This window comes from Camelus ferus, chromosome 18 (assembly GCF_009834535.1).
Source record: "Camelus ferus isolate YT-003-E chromosome 18, BCGSAC_Cfer_1.0, whole genome shotgun sequence".
NCBI lineage: Eukaryota > Metazoa > Chordata > Mammalia > Artiodactyla > Camelidae > Camelus > Camelus ferus.
The window spans coordinates 33,779,773-33,803,187 of record NC_045713.1 but is presented as its reverse complement, the minus strand read 5'-3'; the positions used below and the strand labels follow the sequence as shown (position 1 = coordinate 33,803,187).

Genomic DNA, 23,415 nt, shown 5'->3' with positions numbered 1-23,415 from the left:
GTCAGCCTTGAGTGTGAGCTGGTTCCACACTGTCTGCCCTTTGTTCCTGGAAGAGACATGCCATCATATTTATGAAGTTAAAACTGTAAGGTTTGAATGTTGCCCCAGGGGCTGAATCTGCAGGACAAACTGGTCAGTCCCTGAGGGTGTTGGCTACAGCATTATGTTCCAGAATGTTTTGTTGTATAAAAGAAAAGAAGAAAAAGAAAAAAAAAAACACCTTACTAATTTCCTTATGGTGTCCAAGAAATAAAACAACCCCTAGAAAGAACTTTGATCTTTTTATCACACTAATGCTGAAAGAACATTAATGATAGGGTGGGGCTGGGGTTCAGGAAGAAAGAAATATACAATGTGGGCCCTGAGTTAGGGCTTTGTTTCTTCAAACCCAGCACACAGAGGCCATGGTGCAGCCATGAAGTTGGGGGTCAAGGGCTGATCTGCATTTAATGGGTGAGACTCAGTTATTCATTGGCCGACAGGGGAGCGATGATAACCAGAGTGGCATAAAACTGTCGCGAGCTAGTAAACATCCCTCCCCGGGAAGCCAGTGGCATGACCAAGAGAGCAAGCAGGGATTTGTTTAAGGCAGAGAAAGATGGGCCTTATGGATTAGTAAGAAAAAGACGCCCCGCTGTCTCTGCAGAGTGGAGAGGAAATGGCTGCGGATTCCTACAGGATGGCGAGCAGGTAACAGAAGGTGCTTTGAGGGAGGGATGAGGGTCACAGAAATGATGGCGAACCCTTGAGACTGTCATGGGAGGAGACTGAAACTGGAGCTGTCCTGTTGCTTAGCACCAGATGTTACGTACAGAATAAAAACACAATAAATACTTGTTAGAGGAAAGAATGACTGTGAGCAAATGGGAGGCAAATGAGTTTGTTAGCTATAAGACAAAGCTCTAGAGCTGGCTGCCTGAGCTGGAATCCGAGCTTCCCCAGGTCCTCACTGTGAGACTCTAGGTGAGTTGGACCTTTCTGGCCTCAGTTTGCTCATCTGTAGAATGAATGGTATGCTAAGAGCTCCCACATCCAAGAGTGGCTGTCAGGGCTAATCAGAAAGCAGACAATAAATGTTACTTCTTCCTTCTTATTCTTCTCTTCTTTTTCTGATAACGATGATGATGGTGATGATGATCAAAGTTCAGGCAGAGAAGCAAGTGTTTGAATCCACTGTTCTGCCTGTTTAACTGTGTGACCTTGGGCAAATTACTTAACCTCTCTGAGCCTCAGTGGAATTATCATAAAGTATGGATATTAAAACATCTCCATAAAATTGCTTGTGATTCAACTGCTAATACATGTGAAGGGCGTAGCATGGTGCCTGGTGCTCAGTTAGGCTCTCAACAAACGGTGCTGTCTTTTTGCTTATTATTACTGTTATTGTTTGACTAGACTCCTTCTGCTTTGGGAAGGGGAGGAGGAGCTCAGTGGAGATGGATGTCAAGGCAGGGGGTTTAGAGTCCTGTTTTGCCCGGAAGGGTCCCCTCCCCAGATGCAAGTTCAGGTTGAACTTTCTAAAAGATCAGTGACTCACACAATGGGCCACGTTTGACAGGCGCTCCAGAAATGGAGTGCGAGGAGATTGCACTATATTCCTGCTCTGGTTATTTCCCAGCACCAGGGATTCAGTGCTCCTAGAGATAAGCCCATGCTGATGGAATGCTAATCAGATGGCCATTTCTAGGAAAGACACTCATTATAAGGAAAGAAATAAGAGACTGGGTAAAAGGTCTGTGTTTTTACCAGCCCAAACAAACAAGTTATGCTTTCTACGGCATTTGAACCTGGGTGGGTAGCACTTAAAAGAAAAAAGACCTATTTCTATAATTCACAAGAAGAACTGGGGACCACAGTTACTGTTCCCAGTATTTCCTGTATTAGCATTCCCAATAAATGCAAAATAGTGGCTTTCCAAAGGACAGGCAAAATTTTCTCCTGTAGTAGAGACTTGACTTATAAATTGATTTATAAAAGGTCTTAAAATGAGAGGAGGTAGCCTGTGTCTCCAGCAAGGTGGCTTTATTTGCCCCCCAAACTGTCATCTCAGCAGGGAACACCTGGATGGTGGGGTCCTGCCTGCCAGGCAGCGCAGAGCTCAGCCAAATCGGAGCCTAAGGGCAAATTAGTAATCCTGACCTGTCTTTATTGAAAATGTTCATATTTGTTCATCTTGGACTTCTGCATTTTTCCTACTTTAAAAAATATTGCATTAAAATTATTTATTTTCATTATGGGGATTTTGGGCACCCCTTAAATTTGCATCCCAGGCAAGAACCTCCCTCCCTCCCACTATTCCTGGCCCTGCTGCAAATAGCACTGAATCTAGAAACTTCCCAAGCTTAATTTTGTACTTAACCAACATGGGCAAAAAGGTGACCACGTTCAAGATGTGAATATGGAACAAACAAGTTGAAAAAGAGAGAATTCATTTCCCTCAGAGGAGGCTGCATTTACGATACTGTATTCCACTCCTTACTGGCTGTGTTTCCTGGCCGAGTTACTTAACCTCTCTGTGCCTTTGTATCCTTCTCAGTAGAATAAGGCTAATAATAGCACCTATTGCTAAGGCTACGGTAAGGACTTAGTGGGCCAACACCTGTCAGGTTCCCATTAACAGTGTCTGGCACATACATGTTCATTGGTTTGCTATTATTGGTTTCAGGTTCTCATTTCTTGTCTGCAAATCTGAGGACAATAATACTTAGATTGTGTTACATAATGTTTGTTTAAATAGGCGTTATGATAGGACTGTTACAGTGATTTGAATTAGTCTGATTAAGAACTAAGCTTCTAGTCCTAGAGGTGGATCCAGAAAGGGATTCTTTTTCTTCTAAAAGAGGGCAGCTTGACACAGACTCAGAAAAGTGTGGGGTGAAGTTCAACCTGGCTTCACTACCCTCCTGGCTTTCTGAGACCGAGGGGTAGAGAAAGGGGAGGAGTCCCTGCTCTGGGCGGGATTCTGAGCACATTGACAGTGGGGAAGGGGAATAGGAGGGGTCCCCAGGAAGTGGGATGGCAGAGTCGTCCACTCCTTCCCGCAGGTCTCAGCGGGTGGAGGGACCGTGATGTGCACCTCTTGTTGTGTCCACCTCTCCCAGAAAGGGGTCCTTGTTCTTCTGAGACAGCCTGGGGCTGTCCAGCCAGGCAGGAAGGCGCAAGCTGCCAAGGCACCAGCAACCCACACATGTCCTCCTCCCACTTCTCTGCCTGCCCCTCACTTCTCTGCCTGCCCCTCACAGCCTCCAATCATGGGCTGACCTGCAGGGATTTGCCAACCTTGGTGCACAGAGGAATCACCTGGGAAACCTGATAAAAGTGCAGATTCCTGAGTCCCACCCCAGACCCCACCGCATCAAAACTTCTGGAGATGGAACCTGAGCTAGGGTGGTTTTCCCAGGACTGACAGGGTTCCTAGGATGCTGAACTTCCAGTGCTAAAACTGAGAAAGTTTGGGGCAAACTGGAACACGTTGGTCACCTGACCATCTACAGGCCCCCATCTCCAGCAAGCTCCCGGGTGGCTCTCATGAGCCCCCAGCCTGATGCTCCCGATACACACAGATCAGTGATGCTTTCAATGCTGGAGTCCCTTTCAGCTCTGCCCTTCACTCTCTATTCCTTCCCTAGACCTGCACCAGTGGCCCCATAGCTATTTATGATTATTTACACTAAAGTTAGTTAAAATTAAATAAAATTAAAAATTCAGCTCCTCAGGTGCACTAGCGACATTCTTAGGGGGGAGGTGGTAACTAGCTACATTTTAAGGACTCAGTAGACACATATGGCTAGCGGCTACCATATTGGACAGTGCCGTATAGAACAATTCCGTCATCGTGAAAAGTCCACAGGCATTTTATCATGCTTTGCAGATAATTGCTTTTTTTTCTCTCTTTTTACAAATTGAAGATTTGTGGCAACCCTGCACCGAGCAAGTCTATCGGCACCATTTTCCCAACAGCATTTGCTCATTGTCTCTGTGTCACATTTTGGTAATTCTTACAATATTCCAAACGTTTTCATGATTAGTTTATTAGTTACAGTGTGATCTGTGATCAGTGATCTCTGATGTTACTATTGCAAAAAGATTAAGACTCACTGAAGATTCAGAAAATGGTTAGTACTTTTAGCAATAAAGTATTTTAAAATTAAGATATGTATATTTTTTTTAGACATAATGCTATCACACACTTACTAGGAGAAAGTATATGTAAACATAACTTTTATAGCTCTAGGAAACCAAACAATTCACATGACTCACTTTATTACGATATTCCCTTTACTGCAGTGGTCTGGAACCAAACTCACAGTGTCTCTGAGGTCTGCCTGTATAGGACAGTATTGCCCTCAATGATCTCCTGGAGATCTCCTTTCTCAAGCTGGTCACTCCTGACATTTTGGGCCAGATGATTCTCTGTTGTGCTATCCTGTAGCATCGTAGGCTGTTTAGCAGCATCTCTGGCTGGTACCTAATAGTTATCAATATCACACTCCTCGCCCGAAATTGTGACAACCAAGAATGCCTCTGTACATGAAAAATATCATCAGCCATATCAGTAAACAAAGAGTGCTGTGGCCATCAAGTCATCAGCTGCTACTGTCACCCCTGACAGTGAGTGGAAGGAACTCAGGATGCAGACAAGCAGGCAGCCAGCCTCTGCAGCCACTGTCTTCGGTGCACCCTGAGGGAACTCAGGATGTGAAAGAACAGGATGCTGGCCCTAGATAGCCAGGTGCCTATCATAGGAATGATTAACGAGCCCAGACCTTTGCACCTTCCCATACATTAAAAAGCACTAAATTCTTTAACTTGAGATATCTGGTTTTCCAACAATCTTTTGATGTTCCAACTACCTGGTCTTTGTTGTAAAAACTCCTGAGTATCCTGGCTCCTCCCCTACCTCTTCAGAGCAGTCCCCCAGAGTGATCTGAGGGGCTGTCATCCCATGTTTGAGTCCTCAGAAATTGTCCGCCAAATAAGACGTAACTCTCAACTTTTAGGTCGTGCATTTTATTTCAGTCAGCACCTCCAAGACATCGTGAAATGTGCTATGGAAGGGCAAAATTGCTGCGACTGCCGATCCCTGCCCTAGATCATGGCTTCCACCAATCTCTTTCTAAAACAGAATAAAAGCCACTGACACAGAAAAATGTCAGAATAAACATTGGCACCTGAGTACAAATGCTAATTTTTATCTTGCAATTCAGTTGCATCAGCCAGCTTTACATCCAAGGCCGGTGGGTTTCATCTACTTCGGGGACAGTCTTATACACAAGAAAGAAAGTCTTATTATAAAGTGTCATTTGGTGTGGGGAGGATTTGGAATTATGGTAAGGATGAGAGCCCTGGGAAGGGTTTGGTCCAGAGAATTCCCACCAAGAAAGGATAAAAGTAACAGAGGAAGTAGGTATCTTAGTGACTGTAATGTGAATTTGAAGGACTTTGAAACATCCATATACATTTAAAGAATTGTCCCCAGTCTAGCTTTTTCTTGAGTTTTCCTCCCGGAGATTAGTTGGTGACATTTGCCAACTCTATCATCCCAAGTTTCTCAGTTCTTATTTTTAAAATACATTAGAACTCATCTTCATTTGGTATTAAAGGAGCATTGGCTGTCTCAGTGCTAAAGGCAGCCCATTAGACCATTCTCCGGATGGATGTTTGCCCTTTCTAAGGTGATGCCCTTTCTAAGGTTAAAATCTGTCTTCATTTTCCAGCCTTTGACACTTTCTCTCATGCTTAACAAGCTAAAAAATCTTATATTCTTTTGACATTCGTAAAATACGATGACTGCTCCTTGGGAATTAAGTAAATGTCTTGAAAACTTAGTAAACTCCTTGGTGAAGGGAAGACATGAGAAAAGAACAAGATGTACTCATTTTGTTATATTTGTATATCCCCTTCTATTCACAGCAAACACAGACCTTATTTTCAGAGGGGTCCAAACACGTGGCCTTGAACGTGCCTGAGTCAAAGGCAGGAACCGGCTCTGAGAAGCCCCCTGGGGCATGCGCGAACCAACGTTTAGTTCTGGGAGGGTTTGGGTCAGTGAATGACTGACGGTTTTGTCCTCACAAGCTTTTAAAAGAGTGATTTCATTGGCTTTATTTCCTTGTTCTGAACTTCACCTGCAGGTAAAGGATTCTAACGCATTTGTTTACAGTGGCTTCAATGATGACAGCCAAAGTAAATGTTGAGCTAACACTACCAGCCCAGAAAGAACAACAAGGTGCTTGTAAGCAAAATAAATCAAGGACTCCGCTGAAACGTGGAGGTGTCTGAATGCGTGGCCTGGTGCCTGGGCAACCCATCACAGACGTGTGGTGGCCGTCATTCCTTGTGTGGGAATTGTCCTTCCCAAATCAGGTGCCTGAAAGGAATCGAGATTCTAGAACCGTAATCGTGAGGGTTTGGTTCAGCTGAGATGCCTGCGAATGAGCAATGTCTTCTTTGAAAATTCCTTTCCTTCTCTCTCAGGAATTCTTAGAATTACAATTGGTATTTCACATGTGTTTGGGGGGGGAGGGGGAGGGGAGGGGAGAGTAATTATATTTTTGTATAATGTTGTTTCCCCAAGTTTAGTCATTTGTATTCCACCTTCGTAATTGTTGCCCCCTTTTCTTACCACGCGCACTATTATTTATCTGTTCTTTTTGCCTAATAGATTTATTTAAAAGGAAACGTGTTATTATTGTAAATGGAAATCTCGTTTCACTTGCTTTTACATATAGGTAACTATATATTTAGAGAACAGAGACGTATAGAGGGAAAATCGAACCATGTTATTAAACTCTAGCTAGGTTATGAAAGAAGCCAGTCTCAAAGAGCTACATTCTGTGTGATTCCATTTATATGACACTTTGAGAAAGGCAAAACTCTAGGGGTGGAGAAGAGATCCATGCTGGGCTGAGGGTGGGAAGAGGGGTGACCACAGGGAGTTTTGGGGGTGATGGAACTCTTCTGTGTCCTGATTGTGGTGGTGGTTACGCATGTGTTCAACTCCAAAGACCGGTACACCAAAATGCTTTACTGTACATTAATTTAAAAAATGAAATTGTTAAATTCCCATCATAAGTTGTGGCCTCATGAAAGTTGGAGCTTTGCTCCCTCCTCATTGAGAAAGAAACTGTGGCCAATTCAGAGAGGTGTTAAAGAGCCATAAGCTCCAACTGAGACTAGACAGGGTTGTTAATTTGAATTATCGAATGAGAAATAATAAGGAAGGAACTGTCGCTGAGAGATTCCTTGTTATTTTCCACAAAGAGAATGATCCTTTCAAGAATCCCTGCCGGCGCTGATCTGAAACCCTCAATTTATAAATGAGATGTGTTTGTGCCGAAATCACAACAGAATGTAGCTCGTTGAGACTGGCTTCTTTCATAATCTAGCTAGAATTTAATAACATGGTTTGGTTTTCCTTGTATGTGTCTCTGTCTATAAATATATAGTTACCTGTATGAATAAGGGGGCTTTGATGAATGTTATGTTCAACTTTTTTTTTTTTTTAATGGAGGTCCTGGGGATTGAACCCAGGACGTCCTGCATGCTAAGTATGTGCTCTACCACTGAGCTATTTCCCTCCGTTCTGTTCAGCGTTTAATGATGATTTTATTGTGCTTGTTTTGAGGCTTTAAGTAAATGGCACAGTTCAAAAATTCGATACACATTTTGATTTTGATTTATTTTAAAACTTCTGTAGCTTATTTGGGGATTGGGAAAAGAACCATTCACACAGTCAGCTTATTCCAGCTTCTCTCCCCCTTTTCCCCAGACACGGTGCTTTAGTGTTTTCCTTCTTTTAAAAACTGATTTTCATTTTGAAATGACTGTGATCTGGAAGTATTCTGTCTCCTTTTTTTGTTTTCTTGTTTGTGAGTTTACAATTCTTTTTTTTTTTAATTGTAGTAAAATATATATAAACTGAATTACCATCTTGACCATTTCTAAGTGTACAGTTCAGCAGTGTTAAGTACATTCACATTGTTATGCAACCAATCTCTGAAACATTTTCCTCTTGCAAAACTGAAACTCTATACCCTCTAAACAACAAAACAAATCCCCATTTCCTGCTCCCCTCAGCCCTTGGCAACCACTGTTGTGCTTGTTGTTTGTTTGATGACTCAGGATCATACATTTATCTTTTCGTGACTAGCTTATTTCACTTGGCATAATGTTCCTAAAGTTCATCTATGTTGTACCCTGTGTCAGAATTTCTTTCCTTTTTATTTACTTATTTATTTTTTGAGGGGAAGGGAGGTAATTATGTTTATTTGTTTCTTTTTATTTTTAGAGGAGATACTGGGGATTGAACCCACTTGAGCTATACCCTCCCCCTCTTTCCTTTCCAAGGCTGAATAATATTCCATTGTGTGGCTGTACTCCATTTTGCTTATTCATTCATCCATTGGTGGACCCTTGCATTGCTCCTACGTTTTGGCTTTTATGAATAATACGGGTGTACTTATATCTCTTTGAGACCCTGCTTTCAGTTCTTTTGGATATACACTCAGAAGTGGGACTGCTGAATCATGGTTCTAATTTTACTTTTTTGAGGAACCTCCATACTGTTTTCCGTAGCAGCTGCACCATACCTTGTACACAAACTATGCACAAGGGTTGCAATTTCTCCACATCTTTACCAACATGTGCTATTTTCTGCTTTTTTTTTTTTTTTTTGATAAGACCATCCTAATGGATTTGAGATGATATCTCATTGTGGCTTTGATTAGCATTTCTTAATGATTTGTGATGTTGAGCATCTTTTCATATACTTGTTGGCCATTTGTATGTCTCCTGGAGAAATGTCTATGCAAGTCCTTTGCCTGTTTTAAAATCTGGTTATTTGTATTTGTGTGTGTGTGCGTGTTGCTGATGTTGTTGAGTTATAGGAGTTCTTCATATATTCTGGGTATTAACCCCTAATCGGATATTTGATTTGCAATTATTTTCTCCCATTCCACAGGTTGCCTCTTCTTTCTTCTGATTGTGTTCTTTGATGCACAGAAGTTTTAAATTTTTATATAGCCCAGTTTGTCTATTTTTACTTTTGTTGCCTGAGCTTTTGGTGTCATATCAAGAAATCATTGTCAAGTCCAAGATCATGAATCTTTCCTCCTGTTTGCTCCTGAGAGTTTTTTAGTTTTAGGTCTTACTTTTAGGTCTTTGATCCATTTTGAATTACCTTTTGTATATGGTATAAAGTAAGAGTTTAACTTCATCCTTTTGCACGTGGCTATCCAATTTTCCCAACACTATTTATTGAAAAGGCTGTCTTTTCCTCATAGAATGGTTCTGTCACCCTTGTTGAAAATCACTGGACTCTACATGCAAGGGTTTATTTCCAGACTCTCTATTCTATTCTGTTGGTCTGTGTGTCTGTCTTCATGCCAATTCTTGCCTCCTTTTATTCAGCTTTTTTTTTTTATTACTTTCCTTTCTGCAAAGAAACTTTTTTACCTAGATCCTAATTGTGTGTTTTTTTGATTTTCTATTTTTAGAAGGGGAGAAATCTCTGCCCCTTTTGCCCTTTCTGCTTGAGCAATCTTCATGGATTGTTTGAAACATGTCAGTCATTAAGTAAAAAAAGTGAGGAAGTCAGTCCACATGGGAGACAGTCAAGTGTCGTAGTTAAGAAACATATTCAAATTCCTTCCCCTGCTGACTGTCGGTGAGAATCAGAGAAGTTACTGACTCCTTCTGAGCCTCAGTCTGCTCACCTGTAAAACCAGAGCGTGAAGAGCTCCCCCCACGCTGAAACGAGTGGGGATTCAGCGAGACAGGCACGTTCTGCTCACTGTCTGACTCCAAATAGGCAGTGGTTATCCTGTCTCAGAAATACATCCATTTCACTTCCTTAGATTCCGCATTCGTCCAAAATGGCCACTTATTTCTCTTTCATGAAAAGGTCTCCCGTCTGCTTCCATTTCCTTTTCTTTTTTTCCTATACATTTTTCTTGATGTCATTGACCTGGAGAGTTGGAAAAGCCCTTTTAGATCCCATGTTAATCTCGGTTTAACTCAGCCATTCTCAAGTGCAAGGGCCAGGGTGGGAGGAGTGCTGATTTTGCTCCCAGAGGACTTTGGCGATGCCTAAGAAGGTACTACAAACTGGGTGGCTTAACAGAAATTTATTATCTCACGTTCTGCAGGCTGGGAGCCTGGAATCAAGCTGTCGGCAGGATAATGGTCCCCGGTAGGGGAAGGATCCTTACTGACCTCTTCCAACTTCAGTAGCTCCAGACATTCCTTGGCTTGTGGCAGGATAACTCCAGTCTTCACACAGCGCTATCACAATGTCTCCTCACGTACTCCTCCCTCTGTGCGTGTCTGTGTCCAAAGTTCCCTTGTTAATAAGGATCAGGGCTAATTTAATGACCTCATTTTAACTTGATTACCTGTGTAAAGATTCTATTTCCTAGTAACTTCCCATTCTGAAATACCAGAGGTTAAGGACTTCAGCATATCTTTTTCTGGGGACGCAATTCAACCCCTTACAGTGGTCAAAGTATAAACAATACGAAATGGAAAGTCACCCACCACATTCGTGGTCGTCCTGGTTTCTGGACAGGGAAGAGGAGGGAGGTGGTGGGAAACTGGACTGGGGGGAAGCTTTAGAGCTTCTGCTTTGCCAGTAATGTTTTATTTCTTGGAGAAAATAAGTGCAAACCTGGAATTAATCTGAAAAGGTTAATATTTGGTAATATTTGTTCTTTTATTCTCTATACTGTAGTCCATTTTTTAAAGTTATTAAGAGAAGAAAACAAGAAGGCGTTGAAGAAGTGTGTCCCTCTCGTGTAGGCACCTGACTGAGGGGCACAGTATGAAATGATCTCTTGTGGGAGTCAAGTCCTCTGTCACCTGATTTTTCAGGACACGTGGCCCGCAGTCAGAAGCTGGGAATATTCAGACTTCAGACCCTCGTTAGAGATTATAACCTTCTGTAAATCGTGGGTGGTCCAGCTTCTAGCAAAAGCCAGCCTGAGAGAAAACCCCTGCACACCTGACACCATGGTCCTGACACCAGCATTTGCAGACCAGGCTGCTTTGTGCAAAGTTTGCATCTGCTTGGGACAAAGTGAGAAACATAAGGATAGAGGAGTAATTTTTTAAGAAGGTTAATCTATTCAATTAAATGGACTGCTGTTTCTTTTGAGACTGGGACCTTCTCCTTTTTTAAAAAAAAGTCCATAAAATGTTTTATGTAATACCAGTGATAGCAGGTTGTGGTAGCTGTTGTTTTTTGGGTTTTTGTGTGTGTGTGTGTGTTTTGTTTTGTTTTGTTTTGACTAGTACAGTGATCGCCAATTTACATTAAAAAGCTAAAAATTTCATTTTTTTTCTTTTTTTAATTGAAGTATAGTCAATGTACAATGTTGTATTACTTTCTGGTGTACAGCACAGTGATTCATTTATACATATATATATATATATGTATATATATTCCTTTTCATATTCTTTTTATTATAGGCATTGCAAGGTATTGAATATAATTCCTTATGCTATACAGCAGGGCCTTGCTGTTTATCTATTTTATATATAATAGTTAGTACCTGCAAATCCCAAATTCCCAATTTATTCCCTTCCTTGTGTCATGGCTTTCAGTGTCCTTATTTGGCAAAATAAAATATAATCCCCCAAAAAAGTTTAAAAATTTTGCTACGTCTGTTTTAAATCGACTGGATGGTGGCTCACTGGAACTAGTTAAGAATTTCTATAGTCTCACTTTGATAATTTGGACTATGGGTCTTAAATATGTGTATGTCTCCCACCACTCACAGGATTGTAGGTAGCGTGAGCAACATTGATTTCATTTAGGTTGAAAGGTTGTCATGTGTTGACAAAGGTCAGCCCTTTAGAAGGTGAGACATACAGCTGAAATTAGAATTCATGGCCTCGGGTTGCCTTTTATGGGGTGATGTCCTGCATTTGGTGGTGGTCAGGTTAACTTTTACAAGGCTTTGGTTTCTCTTTCCTTGTTTTTCCAGTAATAGCTGGCTTCAATTAGCAGAATTAACCTTTGCACAGTGCATGACTGCATGGCCGTGACTCTAGCCTCGTCCCGGGGCAGGACACGAGAAAAGATTAGAAGGATGTGCCATACAAAGCTGGCTGTCTTCTGCTGGTACATGTAGATCTAGAGTGTTCTTTTTTACAGCTCTGTGGTATTCCATCGTGCAGATGTGCTGTCATTGATTTGGTCCATCCCTTGTTGATGGATTTTTGGATTGTTTCTAGTTTTTTCTCATTACACACGCAGCCTGGCCCGACAATCTGTAATGACCCCATGTCACTGTTTTGTGAGGTCACTTTCATGGCTGAACAACAGAGTTTGTGGGTGGCTTGCCTTGGCTTATGCTGGCTTAAGTGTGAGAAAGCTACGAGGCAGCAGAGATCCAGATAAAGAGGCTGAATGTGACCTCATCAAGGCTCTAGGATGTAATTTACCCTTTGAACTTCCCTAGACTAGCTAAAGGACAAAAGCCAGGTTTTTATGATGACGTATTCAAACCAGGAGTCTTGTGCAATCAAACGGGGAGTCCACGATGAACAGATTCAGAAGGCATATCATTTCTTGGGAATGTGATTGAAAACCATTGAAACAGTGAAATGGGAAACCCTAAATGGATGTCAAAAGAACTCAGAATAGATGGTTCACTGGTCCCTTATGGGGAAGATACTGGACCAATAAAATTTGGAGGCAAGGGAAAAAAAAGTCTAATATCCTCTTTGTGCTTTTTCCAAGGCACAAAGCAAAAATTATTCCTTTGACAAAACAAGACATTTGTTCCAGTAATAGTGAACAAGAAACTATGAGCAAGGTTCTCAGAAGACCACTCCCATTTCATTTGACAGTCAGGACAAGACTATTTCCTTGTAGTTATTTCCTCCTCCTGTTCTCTCCCAATCGTCTTCTGTGAGCTTAGCTTTTTGTTTGTTTGGGAACTTGTCCCAGTGCAGGTGGCAGTGATTAGAGCACCATTGTGCCTGGTCTGTGTAAAGGACACGCACCATCCGGGCTCTTGTCAGATGACATCAGTAGAATAGGGCACTGTACTGATAGGCTTGAAACCAACTGTTGGCTGATCACATATAACGTTTATCCATATATCATCTACTTATCTATCCATCTACTTTATCTATCTGTGTGTGTATTTTATGAATACATTCACGAACATATATATTCATAAATATGTTTATGAATATATTATAGAATATATCTATTCATATAACACACACGTAAACACACACATATAGGTAAGTAGGTAAACAGGTAAGTAGATAGATGTTTTATGTGATCAGCCAACGATTCATTCATTCATGAATATATAACAAATTCACGTATGTCTCTCCGCTGAACATTCCTGGGCTAGCTGAATGACAGATGCAAGGTTGTTATGATCACCCATTCAAACCAGGAGTCATGTACCTAACACACAGACACATATGAATTTGTCATAGATTCTAAATGGTCTTGTATTGTCAGGCTAGGCTAAGCTCTGCCACATCAAGAAACAAACTCAAAATCTCAATGATTTAGCTTCTGACAGTTTACTTCATGCTCTTGAAAAGCCATCGTAGGTTGTTGCAAGGTGGGCCATGCTCCATTTAGTCCTGTGGGAACCCAGGCTTGTGAATGGGTCCCCATGTGAACTGTCACTGTTTGCCATGGCAGGAGGAAAGGGAGTTGGAAGGTCGTGTTTTGGCTCGGAAGTGACACATATGCTCACAGTCCACTGGCCAGAAATAGCCAAATGCCACTGCCTTTCTGCTTGTATTGTTTGTTTTATGAGGGGGAGGTAATTAGGTTTATTCATTTATTTCTGCCTGGAGGGGGTGCTGGGGGCTGAACCCAGCACCTCTTGCATGCTGAGCATGTGCTCTCCCACTAAGCTCCACCCTTCCCTCTCACCTCTGCCTTTCTGAAAGGGGGCTGCTCATCTTGAAAAATGACCTGCAGGGAACCCAGAGCCTCCCCCAACTCTACCCCTGCAGCTCATCCTGGAGGTGCTAGAGCGTCTGAGCTCTTTGCTGATGCGCCTGAGCCCAGGCTTTCTTATGTGGTCATCGGAGCCCTTTGGAAGGTTCTCATGATACATTCTTTTCAGAAATTCATCCGGGGAAGAAGCATGGCCCTCTTGAAAACCTGGTATACTTCCTCTTTTTTTTTTTTTTTATGAGAAATGAGTATTAGATAACTGGTGTGATTCCCTTTCAGTCTGGGCTAATACGAACCTCATAGCAAAACTTAGTTCTCAATTACAGTCACTATGCCAACTAGGAATTTGGTAGAATGACTTCTCCCTCTTCTTTATTATAAAACTTTTTTTTTTTTAACTGTCTGGCCTGACTTTTATTGTCTCCCAACCCTTATGTCTTGTGGAAGCTATATTTATGTTACACACGAATCGAAATAGTGCTAAACAAAAGCTTCTGTTCAGCGGATGCTCCCTTGGTACCAGCTCTTTTTGTGCCTCATCTTGTTCTTTCCTTACAATAACCCTTATTATTAGTCAGTATTGGATATGTGAGGAAACAGACTCAGAGAGGTTGAGTCGCTTGCCCAAGTCCGCACAGCCAGCAGCTGGAAACCAAACCCAGTTATACCCGAAGCCGAGGGCTGGGTTCCTAACTGTTTCGTTTTACAGCATCACACAGACAGATGATTCAGTTCAGATGTGTTCTGTTCTCACCTAGTTTCTGCTTTCATCAATTCAGATTTTCTGTGATCTACGTATAAGAAAGTTGGCAATGTTTGTGAGCCAGAAACATTCATTCTTTTTCAACTGGTATAATGGCCCCTTGGGGAAATAGAAGGTTCTTTGTTGTGGCTTCCAGTTCAGGTCTTTTTCATTTTCTTTTTCAAAATGAGAAGTAGTACATTTATAGAGATGTGCACAATTCTTAAGTGTACTTGATGAATTTTCACATACACACGTACACACACGTGTGTGTACATGGTCTATCCTAGACCATAAATATTTGTTAACTTCTAGTCTTTTTTTTTAACTTTTAACATTTTTTTTTGATTTATAATAATTTTGCAAAACTTCTAGTCTTATAATATAAGTAAATGTTATGAAAAATAAGTTGCCATAAAACACACATTTAGTCTACAGGGTACTCAGTTTGTGTAGATGTTTCTGTTTGTAAAACTCAGCATATTAGTTGGAATTTTCTTTCATTTGCATATGACAGAAACCCAACTCAAACTAATAAGTCCAAAAGGGAATGTAATGACCCAAGTATCCAGTGGCTGCCTGCCTTCAAGCATGGCTGGATTCAGGGGCTTAAACGATGTCATCAGCATTCGATCCCTCTTTCTGCTTATCTCTTGGTTCTATTCCCTTCCCTGCTGGCACCACTCTCAGGCAGGCCTCCTTCCCTGGTGACCTCTGGCAGCTTCAGACTTAGAACTTTCTAAGTCCAAGTCCAGCTAAGAGAGAAAATTTCTCTTTCCAACATTTCTGACAAAACTCCCAGAACTGAGTGTAACTGGCTCTAACTGGGTATATATACCTTGACCCAACCAGCCACTGTGATCAGGAAGAAAACAATTCTGTCTGGGTCGCATGTGTACACCTGGCTGACATGGACTGAGGGGGAACATGGTGAGGCGGGAAGCCCCATAAAAAGACAGGCAGGACCCCCAGGCAGGGCCACTACTCTCTTGCCAGCACCGTGGGGTTCCCAGGCCCAGAAGCTCTATCTCACTTTTTGCCTCTAAAGAGGCTAACTTACACCTAGAATTTTATTGATTCCCTTAGCTCACTTCTGATTGGTTATTTCCTTCACTCCTGATTGGTTATTACTCTCACTTCTGATTAGTTATTACTCTCACTTCTGATTGGTCCACTTCCCTAACTTCTGATTGGTCCATTTCTAGTACTTCATTTGCATGGAGCTCACTCCTGATTGGCCTATTTTTACAAAGCTTGTTCCTGGTTGGTCAACTTCTGTTGTACTTTATTTGCATATGATGCTGCAAAGTATAAAACTGGCAGCCTATAAAATGCTTGTGTAAACCTACAGACGGGGTCCAGAGCTTGAAATGTTAGTTTTTCTGGGCGTTCTGGTGTAATAAACCTGAGTTCTCCAGCTCTCCGAGTGCTGCTTGGTCTTTCGCCCGGATCAGGTTGCTGTCACAACTGAGCTGTAACACATTTTTCCGCAACAATGTTACCGCAAAAGAGAGAAGTGGATGCTGGACAGGGACAAAATAATAAAAAATTGATTTCCGCTATGCTGAAAAGTATGGAATTGAGTTGGCAAATAAATGACGGTAGGAGATTAATTCTTTAGCTCTGATTACTCAACAAAACGTCTAATGCTTTTTGTTTACATAGAGATAAACTTGTAAACATTGGCTGAACTTTAAACATGGTTGATTTCCTTCTTTCAGAAGCATCTCTGTTTATCTGATCACACTGGCTTTAAACTGTGGAACTATTTTTGTTTTTTTCTTTTCCTTACCTCTCACCCTTCCCATATCAAGTCAGTCCACAAGTCCTGTTGATTCTTTCTTTAAATTTTCTCCCCTACTTATTTTCTTCTCTTTTCTGGCTGACGCTACACCAGAAGTTCCAGGCTTAAGGTCTAACCCTGCAGGAACCTAGTGGACTAAGAGCTCATCTTTCCCCAATTAGTCCAGTCAAGGTCCTGGAAGGCTAACTTGGGTTATGTGCCCATTCCTGAGCCGAATCTTGTGGCTAGGGGCGTGGCGGACAGTGACTGGCCAATCCTGGTCCCATGACCATCCTTGGAGTCAGGAAGGCAGTTAGCCTTTCCTGAATCTCCTGGACCAAGAGTGGGGCAGGGACAGATGCCCAGAGGAAAATCAGGGCAAAAGAAGGCAAAATGGGTAACAGGTAAGTAAAAATAAGATAGTCTGCTCACTTAGAAGTTAAAACCCGATCACTTCTGATTGGAAAGTATGCTGTGTCTACAGATGATAACTCATAGAACTCATATTTTCAACCTGGAAGGGGTGGTAGCACTTGTCTCCTTGCCCAAGTTCCCTAGTTACCATTAACCATTCTTCCTTCGTGCACTCATAGTAATTTACACTTTGAACCCAAGAACCACAAGTCCAATTAGACTGCTCGGAAAAGTCCTTGTTTCTTCCAGTCTTTTGGTTCATTGTTGCCCTTCCCCATAACCAGGGGAAGGTATTGGTCAGGATATATGTTTGGCCAAATGTATCAGACCCCAAAAGCAGTGGTTTACGCAAGATAATGGTTTCTTTCTTTCTTTACATAAAAGCCCAAGTGTGCATTGTGGGCACTGATCTGTGAAATCAACAACCCGGGCTTCTGCCATCTGTTGTGTTGTGATCCCTCTGGTGGGTGCTGCCTGCACATGCGTGGCCCAAGGTGTCACCCCATTATTTCCACATTCTGGCCCACAGGAAGTAAGGAGACTGAGAAAGGGAGGAATACCCCTTTCTTTTAGCAGCACAACTTGGAAGTTGTAAATACCGCTTCTGCTTACATCCCACTGGCCACTCATGGCTGCACCTAGATGTGCAGGAAGCCAGGAAACACCGTCTTTATTTTGGGCAGCTGTGTACCCAGCTACCAAAGAAAGAAGAACAGATACTGGAAGATAACCATCAATCTTTGCAGGAGAGAAAGGAAAAAAATCTGACCTTTCCTACTTTTTTGTTTTTCAGATAAAAAAAGAGATCCTTGAGTAACTGCAAATGCAGGAATATTTTGACATCCAGGGTAAACATGTGTGCCTACTACAGGAATAACGCATATGAAGAAGATCCAGATTACCCTGACTATTCCGGGGCTCAGAACCATACACGGGGATATGTGAAAACTCGGGATTATCCAGATTCTCCAGGTCCTCTGAACAACTCGAACTACCCCAGCACCAGGAGCAACCCATACTCTGTAGGATCGAGAAGTTCAGACTATCCCCAGTCTTTGGCAGAACCAGATTATATTGGATCTCAGAGCAATCCATTCCACCCAGGCTCATCCAGAGAGCCAGGTTACCCTGCATCTCAACAAAATCCTGATTTTGCAGATTCCAGAGGTGGTGGACACTATGCAAGCTCTAGAACAAATCCAGATTATCTTGGCCCCTTTGGAGAACCAGACTACCCTGGAGCTCAGGGAAATTCTAACCATCCTGGCCCCAGATCCCATTCCAATTATCCAGGTTCCAGAAGGAATCCAGAACATGCTGGATCCAGAATCAATCCATATATAGACACTTTGGGAGAACCTGATTATCCAGGTGCTGAGAATCATTTTAAGTCTCTGAACTTTTTTGAGGAACCAGACTATCCTGGTGCTGAGGACTACCAGAACTCTCCAGACATTTGGGGGGCACCTGATTACCCAGGTGCTGAGAATGATCGTGATTATGGCTCTTCTGAGAATCCGTAAGTGACCAGGGAGTAAGTGCCGGCATCTCCCTCCATCGGGAATGAGGGATGAAGGCTAGACCTTTAAGTCAGTGGAACTTGGTTGGCGATGTTGGGTTAGGGACACGGATGATGGTTTCGGTGACCTGAATTTGTGGTGGAACTTCCCTGCCAACCTGTAGACCTCACCCAGGCCATGGAGTCTCAGCCTGAGGCTTCAAGCCCTTACTTGGACATAATGAGTCATCAGTTCTTGCTTGGAGAACACCCTTCCCAGTCTCCTACCTCTTCCCGTCTAATCCCTGCAAGACATTTAGATCCCCACTGTTTTGACCCTGCGATTTCTCCAGTGAGATTCAGGGTAAGACTTGACAGTTATGAACCCAAACATTTTAACCAGAATTACATCAACAGAAATGCATTTTAATCAAGAAAATCTTTTGAAGGTCTAACTTCATGAAGTGCATTTAATGCCTCAATTTTTTTTGTGCAAGATGGTTGAGCCACTCCTGATTTTTCCACTTTCATTTTTATTTTAATATTATTCTTGTCAGAATGGAATTTTCAGAATTTTTGTGTCTGCAGCAGATTTAGTTCATTAATTTTCTGCTTTGTTGTTTTCATTAGGTTTTTTTTTTTTTTTTTTTTTTTTGCCATTGTCAGTATTCCTTTAAGGCTGTTTTTTTGTTTTTTTTTTTTTAAGGTCTCATTTTTCCAGGTTCACATTCTGTAAGTCTAAATTTTTGCCAAGAAGACTTTAATATCCCATCCGCTTTGATCACTGACAAATTTTACTAGGTACAGTTCTAAATATTGACCGTGTTACTCTTGGGTGACAGTTCTGCAAAATCTAATTTGTCCTTAGTTGTCTTTCAGTGTTCATGTTGCCAGGCAGATGTGATTATTTATTTTTCAGGTTATTTTAACCTACAACACATTTTACCATGTGACATTTTAACGGATACAAATCTTATTTTGTATGTACTATTTCTACTAGTAATATTTATGAATTCAACAAATACTAATGGCTTTTATTGATCTCTGGGAACAAGGGTATGGGATTTGGGTGTGCAGCGGGGTTAAATGTCTTCAGGACCTAAATAGGAGGACTAACAAGGCCAGGTCAAAAGGTCCTCCTGGGTCTTATCCCTTACTCCCTGTTCATCACTAAAAATATACCTTTGACCTTGTCCCTTCCTTGTCTCTCATCTTTCATGGTTCTCCATAACCTTTGAGAGAAAGACCACACCACATCACTTTTGAGAACATGTAAGAATGAGGATGTACCGGGCTAATGTAAGGTGCCAGCCAAAGCCCAGCCTGACCAACCTCCTCCCACCTCCGCTATCCCCTCCCTACCTCACTCTATACCCTAAGCCAGCAGTTCTTGACCTTGGCTGATGCTGAGAATTGCCTGATTATCTGGGGAGCCTTAAAACTCATACAAACGCCTGGGCCCAACTTTCAGAGCGTCTGTTTAGTTGTCTGGGGCAGGTACTGGAAATTGGTATGTATGTAAAATTAAGAACTATTGCTCGAGGTTAATTGACTTTCCTAGCATTCGCTTTCTGTATTCAGCACTTTCTGGTCTCACACTTTTTCATTTGTGCTGTTCTTCATCCTTGAGGTGCCATCGTCTTAACTCTTTGTGTATGAATTTATCCTTCAAATCCCAGCTCAGATACCTCTTTTCCAGGTAGATTTACCTCCAGACCCCCCAGCCTGAATTCTTGTTCTTTCCTCTGAACTCCTTGAGCCTGTCTTCAGATATTCATCCATTGCTACTTGTATTATAGTTGCTTATGGCTGTGTTTAAGAAGCTCTACCAGACTGTCTTCAGAGTTCCCTGAGGGTAGACACCCTATGTCTTTATCTTCGTGTTGTCACCCCCTTGCCCATGCCTAACACATGGTTGGCATTCATTCACCATTTGTGGAATGAATGGATTGGGGAGTGGATGGATGGATGGATGACTATCCTTATCATGCTACTGGATGAATATTTATCCATCATTTTGGGATTTCAGAGTGCTCAGCAGAACATCTTCAATCCAGCCGTCATTTCACCGTGGGGATGATGACCCCTTGGGCATCCTTGGGAGAGAGGATGGAGATTACCCTGAAAGCATTGAAATGAACTCCATGGAGATGGCAAACCCATATGGCCACCCTGTACCAGGTGCTCCTGGCAATGGCTATGGTAAGCATTGTAAAGATGAAGATCACATCCTGGGAAGAGAGTAAAATTCAGTGGGCCTGGGACCAATCATTAAAGATCAGCAAGAGAAGAATTGATTTATCCCCTGCTCCTTCAATATCATCTTACAAGAACTGAACACTCAGGATCTAGAAAAGATAAACAGTGTCATCAATTATCCAAGCGAGTCGGGTAGGGATTGTGGAAGATGGGGGCGTTCCCCACTCCATGCCTATGTGAGGTGGCTGAGGTCAGGGTTCAGCCCATTGTGGTTATGTGGGAAGATGGGCTTAGTGTGGCCAGATCCTTAGATTTTTCTAAAGAAGCCAGACATCAGGGTTTTTCATGCTCCAAAATAACTTTAAAAATAAATAAATAAAATCCCTGAGCTGGGCAAGCAAAACCACGGGTAGGCTAGATTCAGTTTATGTGGCCGCTCGTAGCCGGCTTTAGTTTGATACAAGGTGTTCAGACGGTCAGCCCTTGTATGTTTGGAACCTACTAGGGGCGCAGGGAGTTAGAAGCAGCTCTGTCTTCACGTTACTTAAAGCCTAACTGAGTAGGTGGTCCCCGCACATCAAGACTAAAGAAAATTAGCAAACAGATTCTCGATATATGAAAAAAAATCACATCGTCCTCAGAATTTGCTGTGTATAAAGGTCTAGTTCTGGGAAGCAAAGGAAACTCTACCAGTTCTCATCTTCCAGGAGAAAAAGGGGACTTGTTATCTGATAGAGGAAGCCACTCATTACACAAGTCAATGTCATAGGTATTCAGAGCCCGCGGGAGCCAGATAAGGGAGGGAGTATTCAGCCATCAACAGAATGAGGGATCCAAGTGCTGGATGGTGCAGACGAGGACTGTTCAGCTGCATTAGCCCTGAGGGGGTGGGTGGGGATGAGACTGAAGGAGGCAGAGAGGAGGGGATTGGTTGCATTACCATGCACTAATGCAAAATGCCGACTGTTACATCTTTGCATAGAAAACCTTCACTCGGGCTATTCTAAACCGTCATACCAGCCATTCTCAGTGGGATGTATCAATCCCAAGGGGCAAAAATTTATTGAAAGGCCAGAAAAAATACCTTCCTCTTTTTCTGTTTAGGGCAGATACACATATAGCACATATACAGTATATCTGTGGTATTAAAATGTCGTGGGGGAGGGCAATGAGGAAGAAATGTCTAAAAAGACTCCTTGGGAGGCCAGTAATGAAAAAGATTGAGAAACACTGCCCCATCCTGATGCAAGCGGAGCAAATAACACCAAGCAGGTTTTGAGTGTTTTCGATGCCCTGTTCCTTTTACAGTCTTGTTTAATCTGCAACCACCTTTCAGAGAGACGCTACTTCTCTCTCTGTTTACAGAGAGGAAAACGGAGGCTCAGAGAGAAAGGTGCTCAAGGTCACTCGGCTACTAAATCAAAAGAACCAGGATCAGAATCTAGTCTCTCTGATCCTGCATTACTGCTGGTTAGGACCGAGGCAAATGCAGATTCCTAACCGCCAAGCTCCAATGCTGGAAATTAAAAAAACTGTTCTAAAAAAGTAGGCACATCAAGTGTGGCTTCCTTCTCTGAGCTCCTGTTAGGATCAGGGTTGTAGCCCTTGGCATTCACTTGTCCAGTGTGCTACCAACCTGAGAGACTGTGCACTCCTTAAGAAGAACCCATCTTATCCATGTATCCTTCAAGGCTCCAGGTGATTTTCCTAGTGTCACTTCCTGGTGCATAGTAGATCCTTAAGCAATGTTAACTGAATTTATTAATTCAGCACAACTTGTAAGGGATGCATCAGTTAGCTGTTGCCACAGGAATGCTGCATAACAAACAACTCCAAAAACCCAGTGTTGTACAGCAAACAGTATTTATTTCTCACCCACACATCTGTGGGTTTGCTTGGAGTTTGACTGAACCAGGCTGTGTTTGGCTGTGCTTGACTCCAGGTCACAGATTCTGTTTAGGTTTAGTGCCTTCTAGCCCAGTGAACTAACCTGGGCCATTTTCTTCTTCTGGAATAAGCTAGAAGTGCTCTAAGTGGCAACCAGAAATGCACAATGTCTGTGAGTCCTTGACTTGGAACTAGCACACTGTCAATTCTGCTGTGTTCCACTGGTAAAGGCAAGTCACGTGACCATACCCAACCTCGGTGGAGGTGTCCAAGGTTGGGGAAGTAGAATATTTTCTGAAAAACAATGGATTTACAATAAAAGTTAATATATATTAAGAGCTTACTATTTTCCAGGATTATTCTAAAGACTTTACATGTGTTAAATGATTCAATTTCTCCAACAATCCCATGTGAAGGTCCTATTATTATCCCTGTTTTACAGACTAAAATATTAAAGCTCAGAGAGGTTAAGTAACATGCCAGAGAGCACGCAGCTAGTAAGTAATAAAGCTGGGAACTGATCTCTGGCAAGAAGTTCCAGAACCTCCTGCAATATAATTTTGTGCATGTCTCCGTCAAGATATGCTTCATTTTCTCTTTTAAGGAGTTTAGCCTTCAGTGTTTACCAGGGGGTGAATAAAAATATATTGAATTTTGACACTCATGTAGATGCTGAGTGGACTCTGTCCATAAGAAAATCATGACAAATTTCAAATGTATTCATGCATCATCATAAAATTCTAGAAATTAAAGGAAGCTTTGTAATCATCTAGACAAGCTTTCTTTGGCTTATTTTTTCAAATTAAGACTATTTTTTAAAAGAAATTTTAGGTTCACAGTAAAATCGAAGGGAAGGAAATAGAGATTTCCCACATACCCTTTGCCCCACACATGCATGGCCTCCCCCAATATCAGGGTCCCCCACCAGAGTGGCACATGTGTTACAATTGTACCTA

General features: G+C 42.1%; 1 protein-coding gene across 5 annotated transcripts in view; it reads left to right on the top strand.

Annotated features, from left to right (window-relative positions):
• The window catches only part of TMC5 (transmembrane channel like 5), a 61,131-nt gene that overhangs the window by 5,058 nt on the left and 32,658 nt on the right, over positions 1 to 23,415 (top strand). For 3 of the 5 annotated variants that reach the window (XM_032460952.1, XM_014552879.2, XM_032460950.1), the window contains 2 exons: positions 17,669 to 18,394; positions 20,403 to 20,575. In XM_032460952.1, coding sequence (XP_032316843.1) covers positions 17,730 to 18,394; positions 20,403 to 20,575 — 838 coding nt within the window. In that variant the 5' untranslated portion in view covers positions 17,669 to 17,729. Of the gene's footprint in view, positions 1 to 604; positions 691 to 17,668; positions 18,395 to 19,131; positions 19,646 to 20,402; positions 20,576 to 23,415 lie in introns of those variants that run through there. The other 2 variants (XM_032460951.1, XM_032460953.1) reach the window with 2 other exon arrangements.